General features: G+C 38.7%; 3 protein-coding genes across 12 annotated transcripts in view; 2 read left to right on the top strand and 1 right to left on the bottom strand.

The window, feature by feature from the left end:
- LOC113679082 (uncharacterized) overlaps nucleotides 1–22,493 on the bottom strand; it is a 121,973-nt gene that overhangs the window by 72,702 nt on the left and 26,778 nt on the right. For 3 of the 10 annotated variants that reach the window (XR_016186009.1, XM_089204476.1, XM_089204477.1), the window contains exon 1: nucleotides 13,123–13,260. Coding sequence is in view for 2 of the 10 variants with exons in the window: in XM_089204476.1 (XP_089060602.1) it covers nucleotides 13,123–13,127 (5 nt within the window). In the remaining 8 variants the exon portion in view is untranslated. Of the gene's footprint in view, nucleotides 1–11,614; nucleotides 12,112–12,497; nucleotides 12,609–13,122; nucleotides 13,261–21,874; nucleotides 22,414–22,493 lie in introns of those variants that run through there. The other 7 variants (XR_016186005.1, XR_016186007.1, XR_016186006.1 and 4 more) reach the window with 5 other exon arrangements.
- On the top strand, nucleotides 187–9,219 carry LOC149046645 (uncharacterized). The gene is made up of 5 exons (XM_089202415.1): nucleotides 187–210; nucleotides 380–1,572; nucleotides 2,023–8,125; nucleotides 8,220–8,420; nucleotides 8,600–9,219. Exons 1-5 carry the CDS (start codon nucleotides 187–189, stop codon nucleotides 9,083–9,085), a joined length of 8,007 nt encoding a protein of 2,668 aa, XP_089058541.1. The 3' UTR covers nucleotides 9,086–9,219.
- LOC113673834 (uncharacterized) lies at nucleotides 11,161–21,789 on the top strand. The gene is made up of 4 exons (XM_089204448.1): nucleotides 11,161–11,299; nucleotides 13,037–19,198; nucleotides 19,557–19,709; nucleotides 19,974–21,789. The coding sequence occupies exons 2-4, from the start codon at nucleotides 13,052–13,054 to the stop codon at nucleotides 20,091–20,093; spliced, it is 6,420 nt and encodes a 2,139-aa protein (XP_089060574.1). The 5' UTR covers nucleotides 11,161–11,299; nucleotides 13,037–13,051; the 3' UTR covers nucleotides 20,094–21,789.

Here is a 22,493-nt window from a genome sequence, read left to right as displayed (position 1 = left end):
AACCATCGGAATAACAACAAAAACATTCCATATTTCAGTTTGCTTACATGGCAACATATCAACATTGCGCTGGTGGCATGTTAATCTTACCATTACATTAAAAAGTTTATCAACACTTCACTCAAAGAAAAGGTCGCCCGAGTTAACTCTCTCTTCAACTTCCTTACGATTTAAGTACAAACCGAAATGGTGCCAATAAGTGAATCGACGGTAAACTAAATAATCCATACGAAGATCTAAACAAAGCACTGTCTATCCCAACTGCTGTGAATCTTTTTCTTGTGGTAGATATGTTTTAAAAACATGAGAGAAAGATGGTAGACAAACCATACAGGTGATGCAAGCCGAAAACAATTATACTGAACAGAATTTGCATTAGAAGGCATGCACGGAAACAGCGAGTTCATCAAAAGAAGGATCCGCTAAAATTACTCCTCAAGAAGTGTTTCAAATGGAGGGTCAAATGGTAGGGGGCCAAATTGAGATTCAAAACGGTGGATACGTCGAGATGACGTCTGAAATGTTAGGTGTAAATATGGAATCTCAAATGCAACTTCAGATGATGAGCGAGCAACAGTTGGACTCAGTGAATGGTGAAGGAATGACAGTCATAATAGGGTCACAGGAACTTGATGGACAGCAGTTTAATATTCAAAATGGGGTCCAGTATCAAGTAATAGACGGACAACAAGTAGTAGTAGGAGATACTTCGGTACAAATGCAAATGTCTATGTCATCGTCCGGAGAATATGGCGGCCAGAATTTCCAGACTGAGGGGGGCATGATACAAGGAACAGAGATAGTATACGGTTCAACACAAGCAACAGATATGACAGCAGATGGGATGAATGGTTCTGTAATGCAATCCCAAGAGATTGCACTTGACAACAATGGCCAAATGATTCAAATCGAAGGAATGTCAATGGGACAAAGCGGAATGATGCAAGAAATGTCTTTTGAAGTGACTGAACAACAAATGCAGATGCAGGAAATGTCCATGCAGGGAATGTCTTTTCAAGATATGTCAATGACTATGGAAGGAATGACTATAGAAGGAATGACTATGCAAGGAGGAATGGCTATGGAAGGAATGACGATAGAGGGAGGAATGACTATAGAAGGAATGACTATGGAAGGTGGAATGGCTATAGAAGGAATGACTATGGAAGGCGGAATGACTGTAGAAGGAATGACTATGGAAGGTGGAATGGCTATAGAAGGAATGACTATGGAAGGTGGAATGGCTATAGAAGGAATGACTATGGAAGGTGGAATGGCTATAGAAGGAATGACTATGGAAGGTGGAATGACTGTAGAAGGAATGACTATGGAAGGTGGAATGACTATAGAAGGAATGACTATGGAAGGTGGAATGACTATAGAAGGAATGACTATGGAAGGTGGGGGAATGGCTATAGAAGGAATGTCGATGCAAGAAATGAATATGCAAGAGATGCCCCTAGAAATGCAAAGTCAGGAGATACAAAATCAAGAGATTGCATTTGAAGGAGGCGAGATCCAGGAACAGCAACTTGAGATGAGTGAGATGACTATGCAAGGAATGCCATTGGAGATATGTGGAGGAGAAATGCAGACGCAAGAATTCTCAATGCAAGAAATGGGAATAGTTATGCAAAGTCAAGAAATAGCATTAACGGGAGGAGGGAACGAGCAGCAATTGGAGATGAATGCTATGACAATACAAGAAATGTCAGCTGTGGACGGTGAGTACCAAATTGAAACGAGTGAACTGACGGTACAAGAGATTCCACTGGATATGGTCGGGGGTGAGACCCAGATACTGGAAATGTCAATGCAGGAAATGCCTTTGGAAATGCAAAGTCAAGAGATATTAGCCGTGGACGGTGAGTACCAAATTGGAATGAGTGAAATGACGATACAAGAAATACCACTGGATATGGCTGCAGGAGAAACCCAAATTGTGGAAATGTCTATGCAGGAAATGCCTTTGGAAATGCAAAGTCAAGAGATATTAACTGTGGACGGTGAGTACCAAATTGGAATGAGTGAAATGACGATACAAGAAATACCACTGGATATGGCTGGAGGAGAAACCCAAATTGTGGAAATGTCTATGCAGGAAATGCCACTGGAAATGCAAAGTCAAGAAATTTCCATTGTGGAAGGGGCCGAAATCCAAGAACAGCAATTTGAAATAAATGAAATGACAGTTCAAGAAATACCACTGGATATGGCTGAAGGAGAAACTCAGATAATGGAAATGTCCACGAAGGAAATGCCACTGGAAATGCAAAGTCAAGAAATTTCCATTGCAGGAGAAGCCGAAATCCAAGAACAGCAATTTGAGATGAATGAAATGACAATTCAAGAAATACCACTGGATATGGTTGGAGGAGCAACTCAGATAATGGAAATGTCCATGCAGGAAATGCCACTGGAGATGCAAAGTCAAGAAATTTCCATTGTGGGAGAAGCCGAAATCCAAGAACAGCAATTTGAGATGAATGAAATGACAATTCAAGAAATACCACTGGATATGGCTGGAGGAGAAACTCAGATAGTGGAAATGTCCATGCAGGAAATGCCACTGGAGATGCAAAGTCAAGAAATTTCCATTGTAGGAGAAGCCGAAATCCAAGAACAGCAATTTGAGATGAATGAAATGACCATTCAAGAAATACCACTTGACATGGCCGTGGGAGATACTCAAACGTTGGAAATGTCTATGGGGGAAATGCCCTTGGAGATACAAAGCCAAGAAATTTCCGTTGTGGAAGGGGACGAGATCCAAGAACAGCAATTTGAGATGAGCGAAATGACGATTCAAGAATTACCATCGGATATGGCTGGGGGAGAAACTCAAACATTGGAAATGTCTACGGAAAAAATTCCTTTGGAGATACAGAGTCAAGAAATTTCCGTTCTAGAAGGAAGCGAGACTCAAGAACAGCAATTGGACATAAGTGAAATGACTATACAAGAAATGCCGTTGGATATGGCTGGGGGAGATATACAGACACAAGAAATGTCTATTCAGGAAATGTCTTTGGAGATGCAAAGCCAAGAAATCTCAGTTGTGGAAGGGGGTGAGATGCAAGAGCAGCAGTTTGAGATGAGTGAGATGACTATGCAAGAAATGCCGCTGGATATGGCTAGTGGAGATGTAAAGACACAAGAATTGTCTATGCAGGAAATGCCTTTGGAGATGCAAAGCCAAGAAATCTCGGATGTGGAAGGGGGTGAGATGCAGGAGCAGCTGTTTGAGATGAGTGAGATGACTATACAGGAAATGCCGCTGGATGTGACTAGTGGAGATGTTCAGACTCAGGAAATGTCTTTGCATGAACTACCACTGGAGAAGCAAAGTCAAGTAGTTTCCGTCGTGGAAGAGGGAAAAATTAAAGCAGAGCAGTTAGAAACCACCGTACAAGAAAAGCCATTAGAACAGAACAATGTCAGGAAAGTTACTGAAAGTCAGAAACAAGTCCGTTTGGATAATAGTCTCAATCAAGAGGAGCAAGCTCCTGTGGAACAGATAGCAGAAGAAGAAGCTGTATCGAATATTGGAGAATCCAGCTGGAGTATAGAGGTAATAGGAACGTTAGAGGAACAAGAGCTGGAACGAAGTTGGAGCATGGAAGTAGTTGGAACAATTGATGACCAGGAAAATGACAAAAGTTGGATTACAGGAGAAGGAAGCCAGATATCCTCCAACGGACTAACCCAAGAAACAGTTTCGAAAGACATTATTCAGGAAAATGAAAAACCCGTCGAGAAGAAGCAACACAATCAGGTGAAACCTGAAGAGGTGCGGTCTATCGATGACGTTGCATCAGTTATTGACAACAGCAAGAGCGAAGAAACGAAGTCTCACGGAGGTGATAAAAAGGTTGGTAGCAAAAAAACCACGTCAGACCAAACTGAGGTAACACAGAAAGAGACCTGTGATCACAACATAGTAATAGAACAATTTCTGGAAAGGATTACCAAACTTGAAAAAGAGAAAGAGTATTTGGAAGGACGTTACGACGAACTACGACAAGAGAGGGAAACTTTGGTGATATCAAGTAGGGAAAGGATGCAAAAGACGGAAGATCATCACCATTGTTGCGATATATTGAAAGACTATAGTAGCTTGATCGAGTACATCACTACTCCGAGGGATGTCTCTTTACAGGATCATAGTAATTTACATGGATGTGATTTTACCCATACTTACGACGTTCATGAAAGTGTTAGAGAGATTAGTAGGAATTCAAGCCAACTATCTAATGACTATGAGTACTATAAATCCAAGTGCGATCAAATAAAACGTGAAAAGGAACGCCTGGAGAGAGCTTATGAAAACGAAAAGAAGCAGAAAGAGGAGTTTGAAAGGGAATACCAAACTGAAAACGACGAAAAGGTTTACCTCGAAGAAAGGTACCAAGAAATGTTGGAGAGCATAAATCGATTTGATGAAACAATTCGTTCCCTGAGACGTGACAATGAATGCTTACAGAGCAAACTAAACGAGTGGGCGTCATCTCAAGCTAGGACAAACACACTGGACATGGGCACGCTCACATCAGATCAAGATGACGATGGTGAAGATCTTGCGGAATATAAGAAAAATATTCTTGCGTTAGAGAAAGAGAACAGAGAATTCAGGTCAATTCTGGACGTCTTAAGTAAAAAAAATGAAAACCAAGAAAGTTTGAAGAACATTGAAATTGGACTGGCTCGAGAGAACGAGTTTATTGAGTTAAAGCGAGAAAGAGTGAGGATAGAAGGGAACATGAGAGAGTTGAAACGAACAAACAAGCATCAACAGAATAGGATAGAAGATATTCGAAAGGAATCGTCATTAGAGATTTCTAAATTGAAAGATAAAATCCGAAAATTGGAATGGTCTCTAAGAGAAAACAAAAAAACCCTAGATGATAAGGAAGACGAGATTTCTGGTCTGAAAAAACGACATTCAGAAGAACTTCGTAGCATTGATATGAGACTGCAGAGTCAGATTTCAAACACACTACTGACAAAGAGCCAACTAAAGGATTTACAATCCAAAATAGAACGGCTGGAGGAAGAAAGGAACAGACTAAGAGAGGACTTGAGAAGTTCATTTGTGGGTAGCAGGGATCGACGTTCAGGCTTAGACTTGGATTACCAGGATATTGAAATGGTGCGTCAAAAGTACGAAGAAGAAAAAAGAAGCAAGATGAGTCTTGCTAACGACATAAAGTATCTGCTTGCTGACATCACGGACCTTAAAGAAAGAAACCACAGACTACAGGAAGATTTTCTTCGAGAGAGAATGGAAATAAAAGCGATGATAGAAAAACAAGCCAATGAAATTACTCAAGAATATCTCTCACAGATCAGCAAATTGCAGAAATCACTGATAGATGAAACGAAACGAAGGCAGGAGGCCGAAGCTGGCAGAAATGGGCCGATATACAGCCACGAAAATCATAACACCTTTCCAGGTACTCAGACTGACGTGAATTCCAGAACTGGTCGGGGTGACGATGATATCCAGGTGCAGCTAACAAACGAGATAAGACGACGGGAAAACCTAGAAGCGGAGAATAAGAAACTCCTATATAAACTAAATGAAATTCTATCGGCTGATGGGAATCACGAAGGACTTGACGATGCTAATTTCAAATTGATCAGTTCGAGAGGAAATGAAACACACAATGTAGGGTCCTCAAAATATAACCAAGAAAGTGTTAAAAAACGGCAAGAACTGCAAAGTGAAATAGATGATCTTCATGATAAGCTAGAGGTGTTGAAAAACGAAGCTAAGAAGAACAAAGAACTCAAGAGGAAAAATGAAGATCTTGAGGAAGAAGTCGCTCGAGTGACTCGAAAGCGAGATGAACTCTTAGCTGGCCAGAGAAACCTCACTCGCGAAGTTGACCATTTGTCCCGCACCCTGGATGACGTGGAAAGGCGAAATAGGAAGCTTTCTGATGAAACTGAACGATTCACGCGGAAGATCCAAGATCTTGAAGATTCATTCCGTCAAGAAAAGATAACTTTGACAAAAAATCACGAGAATGAAAAGGTAAGCGCAGTAGAGGTAGTAGTAAAGGCAAAAGAAGCTTGCGAGAAAAGACTTCAGGCGCAAACAGAAACAACAAGAAGGCTGGAGGAGAAAATAAGACGCCTAGAAGAACAACTATCGGCAAGCGTTGAAACCCAAAGGGAGGGCTCCCGTACCACACTCAATTCGCATAACGGCGTTTCTGGAGATCTTAGGAGACGCACCACTGATTCCCATGACGACAAATTAAAAGAAGAGGTGGAACATTTAGAGGCCATGTTAAGAGATGCTAATAGGAAGCATGCAGATGATCTCAAGAATCTTGAGGCACAAAAAAGACGGATGTCAGAAGAGTTTGAAAGAGAGCGGCAGTCTTTGGAAAACTACTTTGAGAAAGAGAATAGTAGCCTGAAACAAAGGCTCTACGATGTTGAGTCGACTATCCGCGGTGACGGTATGGGGATTATTGCCACGGGAGGAGAAAATAGAGAACACAGTCTTATCACTTCAGAAAGGAGATCGTCGTTAAGCAAAGACGGAGCGAAAGAATTACCTCAATTTCAATCAAGGAACGAAAAATACAGCGAGAAATCCAAGGAAAGTGAATTTCAGCAAAAACTTCAAGGGATGGAACAAAGATATAATGAAGAGAAGAGAGATATTTTGAATCGAGCATCAAAAGAGAAGGCAAAATTAGAGGACGAAGTAAGAGAGGCCAAGGAGAAATTAACCGGCTATCGCCGTTTACTCGAAGACGAAATCGACGACTTGAAAAGGAAGCATCGAAAAGAGATAGATTTCCTGAACGAAAAGTTATCGAAACAGAGAGGTGAGTTCGAGGAAAGACTTCGTATTGGAGAACGCAACGAATCAAGAGGCGTGGTCGGCGGGTCAACCATTCGTGAAAACTCAAATCAATTTGATCCGATTAACATGACGCGAAGAGAAGATGGCGTGGGAAAGAACAAAGTTCCCAAAGCATTGGTTGGAACCTCGGGGACGCAGGAAGATAGATATCGCTTTGAAAAATTAGATATAACCCCTCACCAAGAACTCGGGAGTCTTAATAATTTTAGTGATAGGGACGGAAGGTCAACTACAATAACAGGCCGATATGCCTTGGAAGATGACAATAGAATTGGAAGAGGAAGAGCAACTACTGAAGATGCCATGGGAGGAAGAGCTGGTTTAGAAAATGAAACTGTAATGTTTAAGGAGGAAACGAGAGATTACCAAAGCCAGTTGCAAAACGAAAAGAGGAAGCTGATGGAGGCCATTCATTCTCTGACACAGGAGGTCAACTCTCTTAAAAGTGAGAATAGAGAAGTGAAGAACTGCTTCAAGAAAGAAATGGAAAAGCTTATCAAAATTAGCGACAGCGAAAAGAAAACCATTCGCGATAGAGCAGCAAGAGATAAAGACGACGAAGTAACACGGGTAACAGAAAGCTATGAAGAAAAATTGTCCTCTGAACGAAAAAGACTGCAAGGAATCATTGATGAATTTAGACGAAAGATGACATTAACAGAAAAAAAAGTCAGGAATATGGAAGCCCAACAACGGAATGAGAGAATACAGTACCAGGAAGAAAAAATAAATGCTGAAAAGAGCCTTCTCCAAAGTCACGATGAGTTAAAGATAAAATTGGAGCGAGATTACAAAAAGATGCTGATTGAGGAGAAACAAAAATTTGAGCAGACAATAAAGGGATTAACGAAACAAATATCTTTCCTGCAAAATCAGAGGAGAGAAATTCAAGATAAGTTGCTAAAGAACGAGTTAACAGCCAATGCTCAGGCAAAAACACAACAGGAGTCAAGAAGCAGGATGGTAATTCAGATGGAGCACGAGATCTTTGAGCGAATGGAACGCGAAAAAAGGCCCATGGAAGATAAGATTAAAGACCTTCAACAAGAAATCAACAAGTTGAAGAGGGAAAAATCTGAATTACGTGATACTCTGGAAGGTGAAAAGCAAGAACTTGAAAATGAGCTGGACAAAATGCAAGCAGAGATGAAGAGAAAGCTCAGCAAGGCGAGAGAGGATGTGGAGAGAAATACGAACGTTACAGGGAAACATATGATGGCAACAACAATAAAAAGTGTCCTTGTGAGTAGATGTTAAAATGAATACATATGTGCAAATTTATTTATAAAATAGTTATATGAGATTTTTGTACTGAAAGCCTAACTCTTTTGAAAAGGTTGGTTCCGAAACGAGTCATCACTGTGCTCAATCTGATGTTCGACAATACAAGGAGCAGATCAACTTGATGGAACAACGGAACATGACTCTTCAAACCAAAACAGAGAGACTGGAGCGCGAGCTCAGAGTTATGGGCGACAGATTGAAAACTCTGGAAGTACGAAACAAGGATTTAGAATTCGCTAACAGAGAAGAAATGGTAAGAGTGTTATCCTTTTAATATTCAAAGTGGAGTTTTCCTAGTCAAGTCAAATTGAATAAAGTTGGTGTCTCCTAGTTTTCCAGTAACTATGGACAAGAAATACACCTTAGTCAATAGTAAAGATGGTGCCTTACCTAAGTAAGGCCTCTAACCCCATTCGCTGAATTTGTTTACAGAGCAATAGAAACGACGTATTCCGGTCGGGTTTTGGACTTTATGGAGAATCAGACATCCGCGGAGCTAACGACCTTTCAATTGGCTCAACAATTAGTGGCATGAGGTCGGAGGCCAGAATGTTCCAGCCAAACTTTTCTCCAAGAATGAGTTCAGCTAATGCTAGTTCTTTACTGGGTTCAGGGCTATCCTATGGCGACATTTTAGACAAGGTTCGGTATACAATGCACACCACAGGAAGTATTTCTGACGCTCTCAGGGGTCCAATGTCAAGCACAAGTGGAATAGTCAGCGGAAGGTTCCATGGGGATACAAACTCTGCGCTGAGGCAAGGTGATCCAATAACAGGAGGAATGCTTAAGCAATCAACGATATCTTCTCTGGGAGTCAGAAATGTCGAAGTTAGCAGTTCTCTCGGTAATGCAGGTAGAAATTTGACAGCTGAAGGAGTCGGAGGCGACTCTTATGGCAAAGAAGGGAATCATTAACCTTCGGTAGTGTAAAGATATTACAAACTCAATCAAGGGAGTGACGTGATAACTATCATGATATTAATAATGACAATGAGAGAGGACTCTTTTTCAATGACAGCAAGTATTTCAAATAATAGGGCGCTGAGGCGTTGAGATAACTACAGGGTGGATTTTAAAGACCATAATTTTTTAGAGTTATATTGGACATCACAATTAATAATTACCACCGTGAAATGAGTGTCCTAATGATAATGCATCACTCATGGCCGTGCACCATTTCTTTTATAACTCTTGTTAATAAGGTTGGTATTGTATACATAGTTAGTTGCTAAATTTTCTTTTCAAAAATAGCAAAAATTTCGGTTAAATATTTTTTCTCTGTTTCTTTTTTTTTTTTAAACAAAAAAGCTTTTATTAACCAATAAAAGGCCTATTTGTTTTATTTTTCAAAAGGGGCACATAACCCACATAAGATTAAACTGCCTCAGTTTGTTATTTTGGTTTCATTAAGCAATTGCGAAAGATCCATTTGGTTAGCGAAATTGGTATAGACCAGTCTTAAAGATTTGAAGCTGTCGTTCTAAATGATAGTCACGGATATCGTGAGCCTGTATATCATCCGTTAGCTGAAATCAATACTTCAGTTCAAATGTACTTGCTAGAAATTGCTATTGAAATGTTGATACTGTGTATATCAAAGTAAGTATCATTTCTTTGTAAGGTCTGTTGTAAACCCTTACGTTGTTTTCGCGTTGAAAATAATTGAAATGGGCACTTAAATTTTCCTTTGAAGGACTTGATACTTTGCTTTGTAAATGGTTTACTACTTTATTTCTATGTCGATGTTTGCATCAAACACAAGCAGGGTTGACAGTGATATTAATTTTACTTATCATGTTATCAATTATTATCTATAGGTGATTTAATGGGCATTGCCGCAGCTGGTAAATCGTATAATTTTTTCCTTCAGATGCATGAGTTACATTCTGGTTTTTTTTCAAAGCGGCATGGTTTATAGCACAAAGGATATCAATAAAATAGAGGGGATTTTATCTTATAGGACGTGCTTTCTACTTTCTACTTTCAGTTTAAGATAAATATTTTCATTCATCGTTGTTCCAAGAAATAACAATTTTCAAAGTAGGCTGGTAATGTTCGGCATACTGATAAAGCTTTTTAATAGTCCTCCTGGAGCTTAGCAGCTATACAGGTGCAAAATCTACGTTTGTCTTTTCCCTCAATCTACACATCAATTAACACCCCCCCATCATTAGGTTAGGCTCAATGCCAAATAATTTACATTGAAACATGGACCGGAACACCTTCAATTCGTCAAATAAGTACGCGGCGTCACTGGTCATAATCCTAATAAAAGCAGAGCGTTAGCTGTTGTTAACCCGGAACCAGAATACATGCTTGTTTCCTTTGTTCATAACATCTTCAAAGCATAGAAGATGAGCTAGAAGGACATTAACATTTGGCTGGTACCTAATCAAGTAAAACCGCAAAACCACCTGTGTCCTAAATCTACAAACTTACACCGGTTTTTAAAATAAAAATGTTCCGTCAACCCGGTGTATAAAAGCTGAAGGACAAGTAACGGAACGCTTACGAAACGGGCCGGTGCAATCGTTAAGGAATTGAATGCATAGCAGGAAAGGGACAGCACTAGTTGAGGTTTTCCCTTTGTGAAATACCGGGAGATTTGTGGTTTAACTTTGTATTTATATCCCACGTCTTTGGAGCAGATTGCATAAAAATGAAAAAATGGCAGCTTATTTGTAATTTGCCGGGTTTTTAAAATAGTTTAATGGTGAAATCGTAATTTATAGACAAGAAACCCCCCCTTCCCCCACAAAAAAATATTTTATTAGTTTGGCAGGTGTAGCTTTGATTTTAGGTTAAATTTCAAATAACTTTTTTAAATGTATCTTAACATAATTGACATTATTGATAAAGGAGGACACATCTCCGCGTGACCTGCTAAAAGGAAAATGCAAATGAATTTGACGTGACACAACCAACTCCTCTGATTGGATTTCGTCGTGGATGATAATTTTTTACTAACCCAACTGTTTACATCCTGGAGAAAAACAGTCAAAGTGCCAGAATATAGACATTTTTCGAGCTGTCAACCAAGGAACGAGAGCTTACTGAAAGAGGAAGATGTCGTAGACTTGTGCAGAAGATGTAACTATTTTTGAAAAGGCACAAGTAAATAAAATTCAGGTAGGTTTACAAAATTATGAGAAACGTTCGTTATGAAGCCCTTTTGCAGAAGTATATTGGCAGCTGCTCTTTATGCAGAGATGGATATGAACAAGAGAAAATTATATGAGTGACATGTTTTCTGTACCAGAAAACTGAAGAACTGTCAGTACTATACTTATAATCAATCATATATTTGAATACTCAAAAGTAATTCGTATTATCGACAATATCGCTTCGATAAAAATTCCTAAATCTTTTTAATGTTAAAAATTGATGCGTTAATTCATTGGCTGGTAGAACTTTACAGACAATAGCAAGGCTTAATTTTTTTACTTGCGAAATTCAAAGCTATTTTTCTTATTTTTCTTCCTCAATCAAAAATATTTTACAATTTTACATGTAAATTTTCTGAAAACATGTAAGTGACAGTTTAAATTTAACATGAGTTTCATTTATACTTAAACTGGGTAAATATACACAAAATTTGCTCTTGCCTGTTTTTCTTCGGTGTTTAAGAATAATTCCGTAATAAATATTCAAAATTCAACCACAAACATCTAAATTTACAGTTTCGAATTCGTGCTTACTTCAGACTCCATTTGACTTAAGAAGGTATGAATACCAATAACCTTCTTCCTTTGGAAAAGTATAGCGCCTCGGATTAACTGCAAAGATTGGAGAGAAAACTTGCCTGAAAAATTATATTATTCTTGTTAACCGAGTTCGAAGCGCATTCTGTTAGCCATGGACCCGACGAGGCTTTCCCCTTTGAGCTCTTTAACTGGGAACAGGAAAGAAAATAAGCGAAGATGCGTAGCATCAATTACACCCTGAAAAGACGAGGGAAAGTAAGATAGTTTATCGTAATCCTGTGTTTTTGGGGTTTAAGTGTAGTAAATCCTTACCAAGTTAAAATACACAATCTTAAGAGAAAAAAACATTCAATCTTTCATTTTCACACTTGTTCACAGCGATTGACGATAGATAACGAGAAATGTAGGCGACTGAAAAAATCAGCCTTGAACTGGGGCGGTCCGCACGGCATAGCGCGGCACACAAAATCTATCAGTCACAACGCACGCGTCAACGAGAAATAATGGTTGTAGTCAAGTTCAATTTTTGATTGGTTCAATTATCTCCCACGAAATCTTTGGCAAGCATTTCCAATTAATTTGATGAACCACGTAACAGAGTTGGTAGTAATAAGTCAACATACCGATTAAAAGCAGTTTTCAAAGAAATCCTGGACTCCTTTTGTACTGAATTACTTCGCTCTACGATTGGTCCAGAAAACCCGCACCACTCTCCTAGCTAATCACCTACAAAACTAAAATCAACTGCTGAAAGGTGAATTGCATTTTCCCGCCCTTCAAAAAATGTGCTCGTGTCTATTTTCATTAACTTCTTCTGTTTTTTTTCCTTTGTTCTGATTTGCCTCCGAGATTATTTTTGAATTAGGTTTACGATACTCATAAAGTAAAACATTAACAACAATGAGAACATTCTTCGAAGACCTTGTTAAAAAGATCATATAGAAAACACATCAATGTGACAAATTAGCCATCATCATCAGCATGTTTATGTAAAATACCTTTTCCTCACCAGTAATCTCTTCATTCTCAAAAAACAACATATTTTCTTTAATTTATACAATAAAATCAGTTTATCGAAATATAACTTAGTGATACAATGTGTGGGAAATTTAAACAGAAGACAGCACCGTTAAAGATTATGTTTGTGTCCTTATTTACTTAGGGGAAAATCACAGACATGTCTGTGGTCGAAATCAATGAGTCCCAACCCATAGATGGTTGGGGAAGTCCTTATTATGCTGAACCTACCTCATACTCCATGGTTACCAACGAAATTCCAATGGAAGACCAAGGAGGAAGTTGGAGCATGGAAGTCGTGGGAACAATTCCAACAGACCAAAATAACAATGCGGAAATCCAGTCTCTTAAGCAACGTATTCTGGTGCTGGAAGAGGAAAAGAAAAGTCTCAATAACATGTATCAAAAAACCGTAACGGATTACGAACTGTCGAAAACAAAACTGATGCAAGAATACGAGACAAAGATCGGGCAACTCAAAATTGAGCGAGACAACTGGCAAAAAAAGTATAACGAGTCACAAAGAGAAGTCCAAAGACTTAAGCAAAAGATGTCCGCCATGGAAATAGAAAATCTTCGTATGATTGAAGACTTGAAAAGGGAGCTTTCAAACAAATGTAAGATGGAGAAGGCAGAAATGGAAACCAGGTTCTCCACTGAAAAAGATGAAATGCAAGATAACTTCGAAGAACAAATACAGATGCTTCGAGCAGAAAACGAGGGTCTGTTACAGACGTATCAGAAGAGCACGAAGGAGTATGAGATGAAGATTGTACAAATTCAGCAGGAATATGAAGTTAAACTAGGACAGCTTAAACTTGACAAAGAAAAACTTGCGAAAAAGAATACTAACCTCAGCACACAAGTGACTACATGGCGTGAAAAATGCTCATCTCTTGAGAAACAATACGAAGAAATGCTGGCAAACCTGAAGATTGAGTTGACGGAAAAATGCCAAGTTGAAAAGGGTGAGATGGAAGCTGCCTTCACGAAAGAAAAGGAATCCATGATGGCAGCTCACCAAAAATCCCTAGACGAATATGAAGCGAGAATAACTTCAGTCACTGAGCAATATGAGGAACAGTTGGCGCAACTCAAAGCGCAGAAGGATACATTTGAAACAAGCTACAACGGTTCTTTGGAGGAAATTACCGAGCTGAAGAAAAAATTGAAGGAGTTGGAGGAAAGCTACGAGTTACAGATGAGGGAGCTCCAAGATAAGCTAAAGATGGAGTACCTTCAAAAAGAAAATGCCATGGAAAGTGAATTCGATACAGACAAGCAAGACTTAATAAACAAGTACAAGAAACTTATACAACAAGGTGAGATCAGAATACAGGAAATTCGAAAGGAAAACAAAGTGATTATTACGAAACTGGAGACAGAGAAAACACAGCTCATGGAGCAACATGCTGCAGAAACTCAGACATGGCAGGAAAAGGTTAACTCGCTAGAACAGAAGTACAAAGAACAAATGAAAGGTCTGGAGCAGGAGCTGCTTGAAAAATATGAAAAGGAGAAGAATGAATTTGAAGTCAACTTCATGAAAGAAAAAGAAGAAATAATTGAAAGCCACAAGACCACGATTCAGAGTTATGAAACAAAATTGACAAGCACTCAACAAGAATATGAAGTGAAAGTTGCTCAGATGGAAAAAGAGATAGAAAGGCTCGAAGAGACCAATAAGACAAACACAGAAAAAATGGAACAAGAAATTTTAGTTTTAAAACAGGGTCACGAGAAACAGATTAAGGAAGTCAAAGATGAGATGACAGAAAAATACAACAAGGAAAAAAGTGAAATGGAGGAGACATTTTTCAAAGAAAAAAACAATTTGGTAGAGTCCCACAAGACTGTGATAACAGAGTACGAAGAAAAGATTACTAGTCTTCAGGAGGAATTGGATGCAAAGGCTGATGAAATGGAAAGTGAAGTGAGGGGCCTCAAAGAGTCACACCAAAAAAGTCTTGAAACACTGAGACAAGAAATGGCTGAGTTAGAGAAGAAGCATAAATCAAATACCAAGGAGCTTAAGGAGGAAATGACGGCTAAGTTCGACAAAGAAAAGGAAGAATTAGAGTCAAGATTTCTAAAGAAGATGGAGGAGCTAAAGGTGTCCAATGCAAACACAGTTAAATCGTACGAAGAGCAACTAGCCGCAATCAAAGAAAAATACGAAAAGAAATTGGCAGATTTAGAGGCTGCCATGAACAGTCACGAACAGAAGTATAAAGAAAAGATCCAAGGGCTGAGAGAAGAGTTGTCTAGTAGCGTGGATAAATATGAACAGCTTATTAAAGAAACGAAGAAAGAACTGCGACAAAAATATGAGAAGGAAAAAGAAGAGATGGACAAAGAATATGCTGATGAGAAATCCAAGTTAACAGAGAGTCACGAACAAACTGTGGCTGATTACGAAAAGAAGATAGCAGACATCCAAGAAGAAATGAATTTAAAGTTAGAAAAACTTAGAGAGGAAAAGGTGTTGTTGAACGAAGACCACAGCCAAAAAGAAGAGGAATTGATAAAAAAATGTACGACACTAGAAGAGACTTACAAATTGAAAATGACGGAAATTAAAACATCTCTTAAAGAAAAATGTGAAAAGGAGAAGAGCGAGATTGAGGCAAACTTTGACCAAGAAAAACAACAGCTCATTGAGAGACAGAGTGAGATCGTTAAGAAGTACGAAGTTAAGATAACTGATCTGCTGCAAGATTTCGAGAAAAGGAATTCTCATTTTACAGCCGAAAGGGAGAAACTCGAATCGCAGAAGAAGAAATTACAGGCACAGCTTGATAAGCTCCGTAAAGAAATGTTGAAATTACGAGAGCAATACGAAACAACTCTGAGAACCACAAAGGAGGAAATGGCTGACAAGATGAGAAAAGAGAATGCAGAAATAGAGAAGCAATTCAAAAATGAAACTGAAAATTTGAAGGTGCAACATACTAAGAAGTTACAGCAGATGAAAACCGAGAAAGAGGCTATAATATCTAAACTAGAGCAAACAGTAAGAGATCTGGAGTCCAAAATCAAGGACTTGCAAAACCAGTACGATCAGAAGACAGCTGAGCTAACGAGAGACAACGACAGATTAATTGAGAGGTGCCAGAATCTAGACAGAAAGAATACAGAGGAGAACATCAGTCATAGAACAGAGACAGCCGAACTAAAAGAGGAAATAAAGAAGCGTGAAAACTGGATGGAAGAAAACAAGAACAAATATGAACGAGAGGTAGATAAACTGAAGCAAATTATAGCGCAGATGAAAGAGGAGATGGAGCATAAAAGTAATCAATTGACAACGATGGAGAAAGAGCTAGATCGAGTTCAAAACAATCTTAAGGAAAGCCAAGAAGAGTTTATCTTACAGATAAGTTCATTAAAGAAGAAAATTAGTGCGTTAGAAAATGACAAGAGGGGTTTGTTGAGCCGCATACAGAGCCTTGAGGCTTCCAAGAGAGACACAATAGTTAATTACGAAGAAAGAATTGTTAAGGAGCGAAAAGAAATTGAACTGAGGTGCATGTCACAGGTATCAAAGCTACAGGATGCGCTCACGAAAGAATCGCAGGAGAAAGACAAACTTAACCAAGAGAATCAGGAACTTCGGAGGGAAGTGACAAATTGGAAGACAAAATTCAGCAACGCAGAGGACGAATACACCAACAACATGGAAGATTTGAGGAGCAGGCATGAAAAGGAAATAAGCGACCAAAAAATTGAATATGAAGATGACTTAGCCGATTTGAATAAGCAATTGGAGCAAAGGAATGTAACCATTTCAGCACTGGAGAAAGGAAAGCAAGAGCTTACCACGGCGGTCAATGAGCTAACCATCACAGTAGCAGGACTTGAGGAGGAAGCTACCAGACAAAACCTTGAATGGGAGAAAGATACCCTCGCAATGAAAAACAAGATCGAGATGCTTGAGGATGAAAATAGAAAATTAAACAATGAATCAGAACGATTACGCTTGAAATTGGATGACGTTGAAAGACTTTTCAGCGAAATTGAAGAGCAAAATGAAGCGACCATTAAAGACCTCAACGTAAAGATTGAAGAATACGAGACAAAGATAAAAGGATATTTGGAGGTTGAGACAGCAAATCGTGACATGCTTAAGGAACTATCTCGCTTACGATCTCAACTTGAGGCTAATTCAGCAAAGGAGAGCAAACTGAACCAGGAGAACGGCACCTTAACATTAAAGATAACAGAGTTGGAGTACCTTAATAGAAGACTGACCGACGATCTAGCAACAATGGCCAAAAAATGTTCAGATTCAGAGGAAGAACGTAAAATGGAGCTTGAGCAGTTAAAAGAGAGGCACGAAATGGAGAGAGAAAAACACATCGGTGAAAAAGATAAGGCAACGGTCGAAGTGCGGAGATTACAAAAGATCGTAAACGAACTAGAAAGTACTATAAGACGCTTAAAGGACTCTGCCGAGTCAGTCAACGAGGAGAAAAAGAGAGACGAAGATCGTTTTAACTTTGAATTGCATGGTTTACTTGAGAAATACGAAAGTGAAAGGAAGAGGAACGAGACGTTGAAGGAGGAGCTCCAGCAGAAGACCCGCATTTTTGAGGAAAAGAACAGAGAGTGGACACGAAAACTGGAAGATACCAGCTATAGACATCGAGATGAAAGAGAAAAGCTCCTAAAGGAAAAGAAAACTTTAGAGGAGAGTTATGAGAAACAGCTGAAGGATCTGAAAGAAGAAGCAACCAACGAAAGAGAGATTTGTGAGAGGAAAATAAGTCAACTTGAACAAACATACAAGCACGAGATCAACACAGTTCGTTATGAACGCGAGCAGTACTTTAGAGAAGTCAGCAGTAAGGAAATAGAGAAGACCCGTAAGGAACTGGAAAAGGAGAAGAATGATCTTCAGCAAGAATTCTTAGCGGAAAAGAAACAGCTGATTGAAGACTATAACAAGAGAATTCAAGACGAGAATAGGAGGTTTACTCAGTGCGAGGAGAAGTATAAAACTGAATTAGAAACACTTACAAGGGCAAAGTCGGAGATGGAAAGGAAGATATACGATCTAGAGACGACAATTGAAAGAACCAAAGAACAACTGACGTATCGCTTCACGGAAGAACGTCGTAAGATAGAGTATAAGCTAGAATCGGAGTTGAGGGAAGTCAAGGAAAAACACAGACTAGAGCTCATAGAACGTTCGCAAAAAGACAAACTGGATATGGAGGCAAAAGTCAAAACCGAGAGAGAAGAATTTGAAGAGAAAATAAGTCTTGAGTATCAAGCCAAGATAACAAAAGAAGTATCCAATCGGGAAAGGCAACTGAAAGATTCTTTCCAGAAACTAGAGAATGAATTTCGTGCAGAAAAGGAGCGGTTACAGGAGACGGAAGGAAAATTGAAGATGCAAAACGAATTGTTGTTAAGGGAAAAAGATGCGTGGCTTAAGCAAAGCCAGAGGGACAAAGATGAACTGTCCGGAAAATTGGAACATGAAAAGGAATTGCTAAATGTAACCTTGGAAGCTATGTCCAGGGAGCTTTCCAAGATGAGAGAGGAAAAGACTTCTCTTTCCGAATCCTTTAAGAAAGAAAAACGAGAGCTAGAGAAGAAGTATGAAACAGAAATGGAGGAATGGAGAAACAAGGTCGAAAAGGGAAAGCAAGAATTGATGGCCCGACTCCGAGAAGAGTACAAACAGGCTGCTCAAGCTAACCAACGATCGGCAGACGCAACTATAGCTGGGCTTAAAGAAAAACTAGTGAAAGCAGAAAGGAAGATCGTAGAAGCAGAGGAAAACTTTAAGAAGGAGAAAAGCAAGTTAGAACATCAATTTAAGCACGAGAAAATGGAAATAGAGCAACGAACTCAAAGGATCACGCAAGAATTAAAGGTCTTCTTGGAGCAGGAGTTTTACAAAAGATCACAAGACGAAAGGAAGATTTATGAGAACACCCTGTCGAACCTACGAAGCGAAATACTAGAACTTCAGGAAGGCAAGAGCAGACTTGAACGAACTTTATTGGAACAACAAATGATCGCGCATAGCCTCGGGAGAGACGTCAGTTCACTGAAGAGTGAGACGCAGCAGTCAAGCCCTAGGCAACGGGAACTGAGTCTCCTGGAGCGAGAACTTCAAGAGTTACGACACAAAAACGAAAAGCTGAAAATTGCCACGAAAGAGGCTCAGTTTTATAACAATGAGCTTGTACAGTGGGAGAGTGGAAAGAATTGTCCAGTTTTGAAAACTGCTCAAGAAATGACACCCACTGCCTCGACCTCACAGTTTCCTGTAGTTTATAGCGGAGAAAGAGGGGTGAGTACACGTAAAATTGTCGCAATGTCATTTATAAAGTCAAATAAAGCCCTGAAGGAGCGTTTATTAGGAAACCTTCATCAAAAAGTGCCGAATTGCGCTCTTTTTAACACTGTTAGAGGTGGGGAGACGTAGCTAAAACTGAGCATTGATGAGTGAAAGTGAGTCGACGAGAAGCTGAGTTCATTTCCATAGAGTTTAAAGGAAACAAATCAGAAGTCCTAAAGTTTATAAATTGATTTGAGAGAAGAAATTTACTAGCCGAAGACACTAATTAACAATAATTTTCCCTGTTACACTATACAAGGAAGGTTCCCACACGCGTTTTTAATCAATCGATGTTATCGTTTTCCTAAAGTTATCGAGGGTCTCTAACGAAGGCAAAACCCGAATCCTTGAGCAAACAGGCCTAAGGTTTCAATCAAACAACGATCGTCTTGAAAAAGAGTTGGAGAAAATGGGAGAAAAGCTGATGGATTTGGAAGAAAGAAAAACGGATCTTATGCCAGAGGTAAGGTTGAATCAACTGACCAGATGTTTATGAAAGCACAAGGTCACTCCAACATGATTCTCGTGACGTGCGTTTTTACAGATGTAACTGTTGGGTGTGACAAAACGACTGTTACCTCTAGTGCTTATAGAGATCTTTGTCTCTCAAAATGCTTTTCTTAATTATATGTTAATCTTAAAACATAGACACTAAAAATAGCTATAAGTATACGTGATAAGAGTTTCTTAATCACTACCAATATCAACTTTATGAAATATTTAACAGGTTGAAGACGTCACAGCTGATTCAGGAGAAAACTCAGAAGTAACAAACACAAATCGATTCTACAGTAGCAGCACTAGCTACATGGCGAGCAATTCTTCGTCTGGACCTAACTACTATTAGTTAATGAAGAGGGGAGCGCCTGTTAAGTCCAAAATGGGTTGACGAGTTTGTTACCCAAGCTCGGATCTCGTTACTTTATTCACTAGTGATATAAGATTAATTCTTGGTGTTATTTGGTGTAAGATTATTACCCAGGCTATTAAGGAAAAGTAAGCAAACTGATTGGTCTAGGACTGCGTCACATCGTGTAATCATCACTTCGTGCAAGATGACTATAATACTGCAGCACGAAATCAAAAAATGACGACAGCTTGTATTGATGATATTTCTGAAGTGATTTTGAAGAAGAATGAAAGTGAAATTGCTTCGGTAATCGGGGAGATTGAACAGACTAAGTTAATTGGGTTCTTTCAACAGTATCAATGAAGTGCTAAAGCCACATAGAATAAGTAAAAATTGTTAAATTTACAGTACTGATATACAAAATGCCAGAAAAATAGTAACTGAACAGGCCTTTTTGTGACACTACATCTTAATCCAAAGCGTGTAGTTGATCGCTAGCACGTAATTTATAGTGATTTCAGTGGTAGAAAATTTTATTTCATTTTCAATCAACTGATTCACAAAGTTGCGTTTCACGTCGAGTTCCACTGATTTTTCTTTCAGAGGATTTCTCCTTTGAAGGGAGAAGTTTATCAATCTTATCATATTTAAATTTAGTTTTCACAGTAGATCAGACTGTCTAGATGTTTAAGGACACGTATGATCTATTATTGCTTGCTAAGGCATTAGGTATCAATTTGAAGCAAATTACGATGTGCAACATCAATTGAGGGGTAAGTCAAAATCCTTGATTATCACATTGGAGTGTGTCATTCCTCAAAGATTAAATACTTGTTCTACCGCTAGACTTTTCCACCTGGGAAACTAACTTAGCATCGTTGAGGTGCGGTAATCTATGAGCCTACGAAAAAATTTAGGTAGTTATAGTCAGTTATCTCAAGCATTGGAAAATTTTCACTCCGTTTTATAGCCATTTAATGTTTGTAATATTTATTATTTTAGATTAACACGAGTAAAGCCATGACTAGTTGTGGGGATTGTTTATTGTTTTACTTTCAGTGAATTTGTCTTTTTTGAGAGAAAGCTTTCAAATATTTTCCAACCGTTTATAATATGTAGCAGTAGTTTACTGAGGGTCGATAGATTGTTATGATAATCGGTTTAAGAGGCCATTGGGAACATGATGCTTTGTCTTTCAATTTCGTAGCATTTAGTATGTCATAATAACTTAATAAGTAACCTAACTTTTATTTCGTTAGAAATATTTTAAATAATACAGCTCTTTTGGTGTCTGAGTGTTACCGGTTTATAAAAGGTACCAGTAATTTCAGGGTGTAGGATTAGTAGTGGACATTGGTGTTGAAGCCATGAAAGGCTATTAACTGCACGATGTTTTTTCTTTCAATTTTGTGTTCTAAAATTAATCATACCGACTTGACATGAAACTTTACTTTCATTTCGTTAGAAACACTTTCATTGGTATAGCTTCCTAAGTAGCTAAACAATACAGTTTTCTTTTCTGGGAGAAATCGATTTGGTGAACTCATTTCTGTGAAATTTGTAATTTACGAGGAAACAAGTCGCCTGCATAATGTACTTTTTCAATCAAGGACATTTCATGTTCAGCAGGGAAGGGATCTATTCTTTGTGGGAGACTATTGATTAATTCACATAATAAAAACATTTCCTCTGGGTCACTGCCTTCTTTCTTTTTTTAAACAAGGGGCTTAGTGTATGCGTGATACCAATACTTTAAAAAAAAGCAAAAAAAACAAAAAACTGGTTTAGGTCTTTTTATATCTATCCTTCCAACTATCGCACAACGATCTACATCCCTGTATTTTGCAAGTAGTTACAAACTCGCCTGAAAAGGTTCAATTCGGAAGTTGGAATTGTTGTTGATTGTCTTTGGTGCAGAAAGCACACGTGTATTGACGAAGTTGACATTCACAATAATACTAACTGTCAGAGAAATTCATTTGAGCAGGATGATTCCCCCCAGTCAGTATTGTGTTACTTTTTCTTATCATCTCAGCGATGACGGTAGTATATAGTTATCATTCCACAAAAGCGAAGTAAAAAGCAAATTTCATTCAATATCTGTGCTTACCACTCTTAATATTTGGCCAAATGGTAATCCGAGTTTTTTTTTGTCTCCGATTTGATGATCGGCTTGTATTACGCCTCTTTACGCAACTTGTGAATAAATTTGCGACAGAGTTTCCTTTTCCTAGAAAGCGGGTAAGATTTGTCTCCCAAGAGTCTCTTCCGGTTTCATCAGAGTGGCGTCTGTCATACATTTCTAGGTTGGCTGGTCCTGAGAATTGAAATTTATTTTCAGAAATTATCTTCTTATTGATCATTTTTCCTATTCCCTTGATTCCTTTGCTTAAGGAT

This window comes from Pocillopora damicornis, chromosome 4, assembly GCF_964200805.1.
Source record: "Pocillopora damicornis chromosome 4, jaPocDami1.2, whole genome shotgun sequence".
NCBI classification, from domain to species: domain Eukaryota; kingdom Metazoa; phylum Cnidaria; class Anthozoa; order Scleractinia; family Pocilloporidae; genus Pocillopora; species Pocillopora damicornis.
This window is presented reverse-complemented; position numbering and strand designations above follow the sequence as displayed.

Bases quoted from the DNA above. Each gene is read 5' to 3' on its own strand.
- LOC149046645 (XM_089202415.1), top strand. From the start codon at position 187: ATGGTGCCAATAAGTGAATCGACG. The intron at 8,126-8,219 runs GTGAGTAGATGT...TCTTTTGAAAAG, and splicing joins CAACAATAAAAAGTGTCCTT to GTTGGTTCCGAAACGAGTCA. The intron at 8,421-8,599 runs GTAAGAGTGTTA...ATTTGTTTACAG, and splicing joins TCGCTAACAGAGAAGAAATG to AGCAATAGAAACGACGTATT.
- LOC113673834 (XM_089204448.1), top strand. From the start codon at position 13,052: ATGTCTGTGGTCGAAATCAATGAGTCCCAACCCATAGATGGTTGGGGA. The intron at 19,199-19,556 runs GTGAGTACACGT...GTTTTCCTAAAG, and splicing joins TTTATAGCGGAGAAAGAGGG to TTATCGAGGGTCTCTAACGA. The intron at 19,710-19,973 runs GTAAGGTTGAAT...AATATTTAACAG, and splicing joins AAACGGATCTTATGCCAGAG to GTTGAAGACGTCACAGCTGA.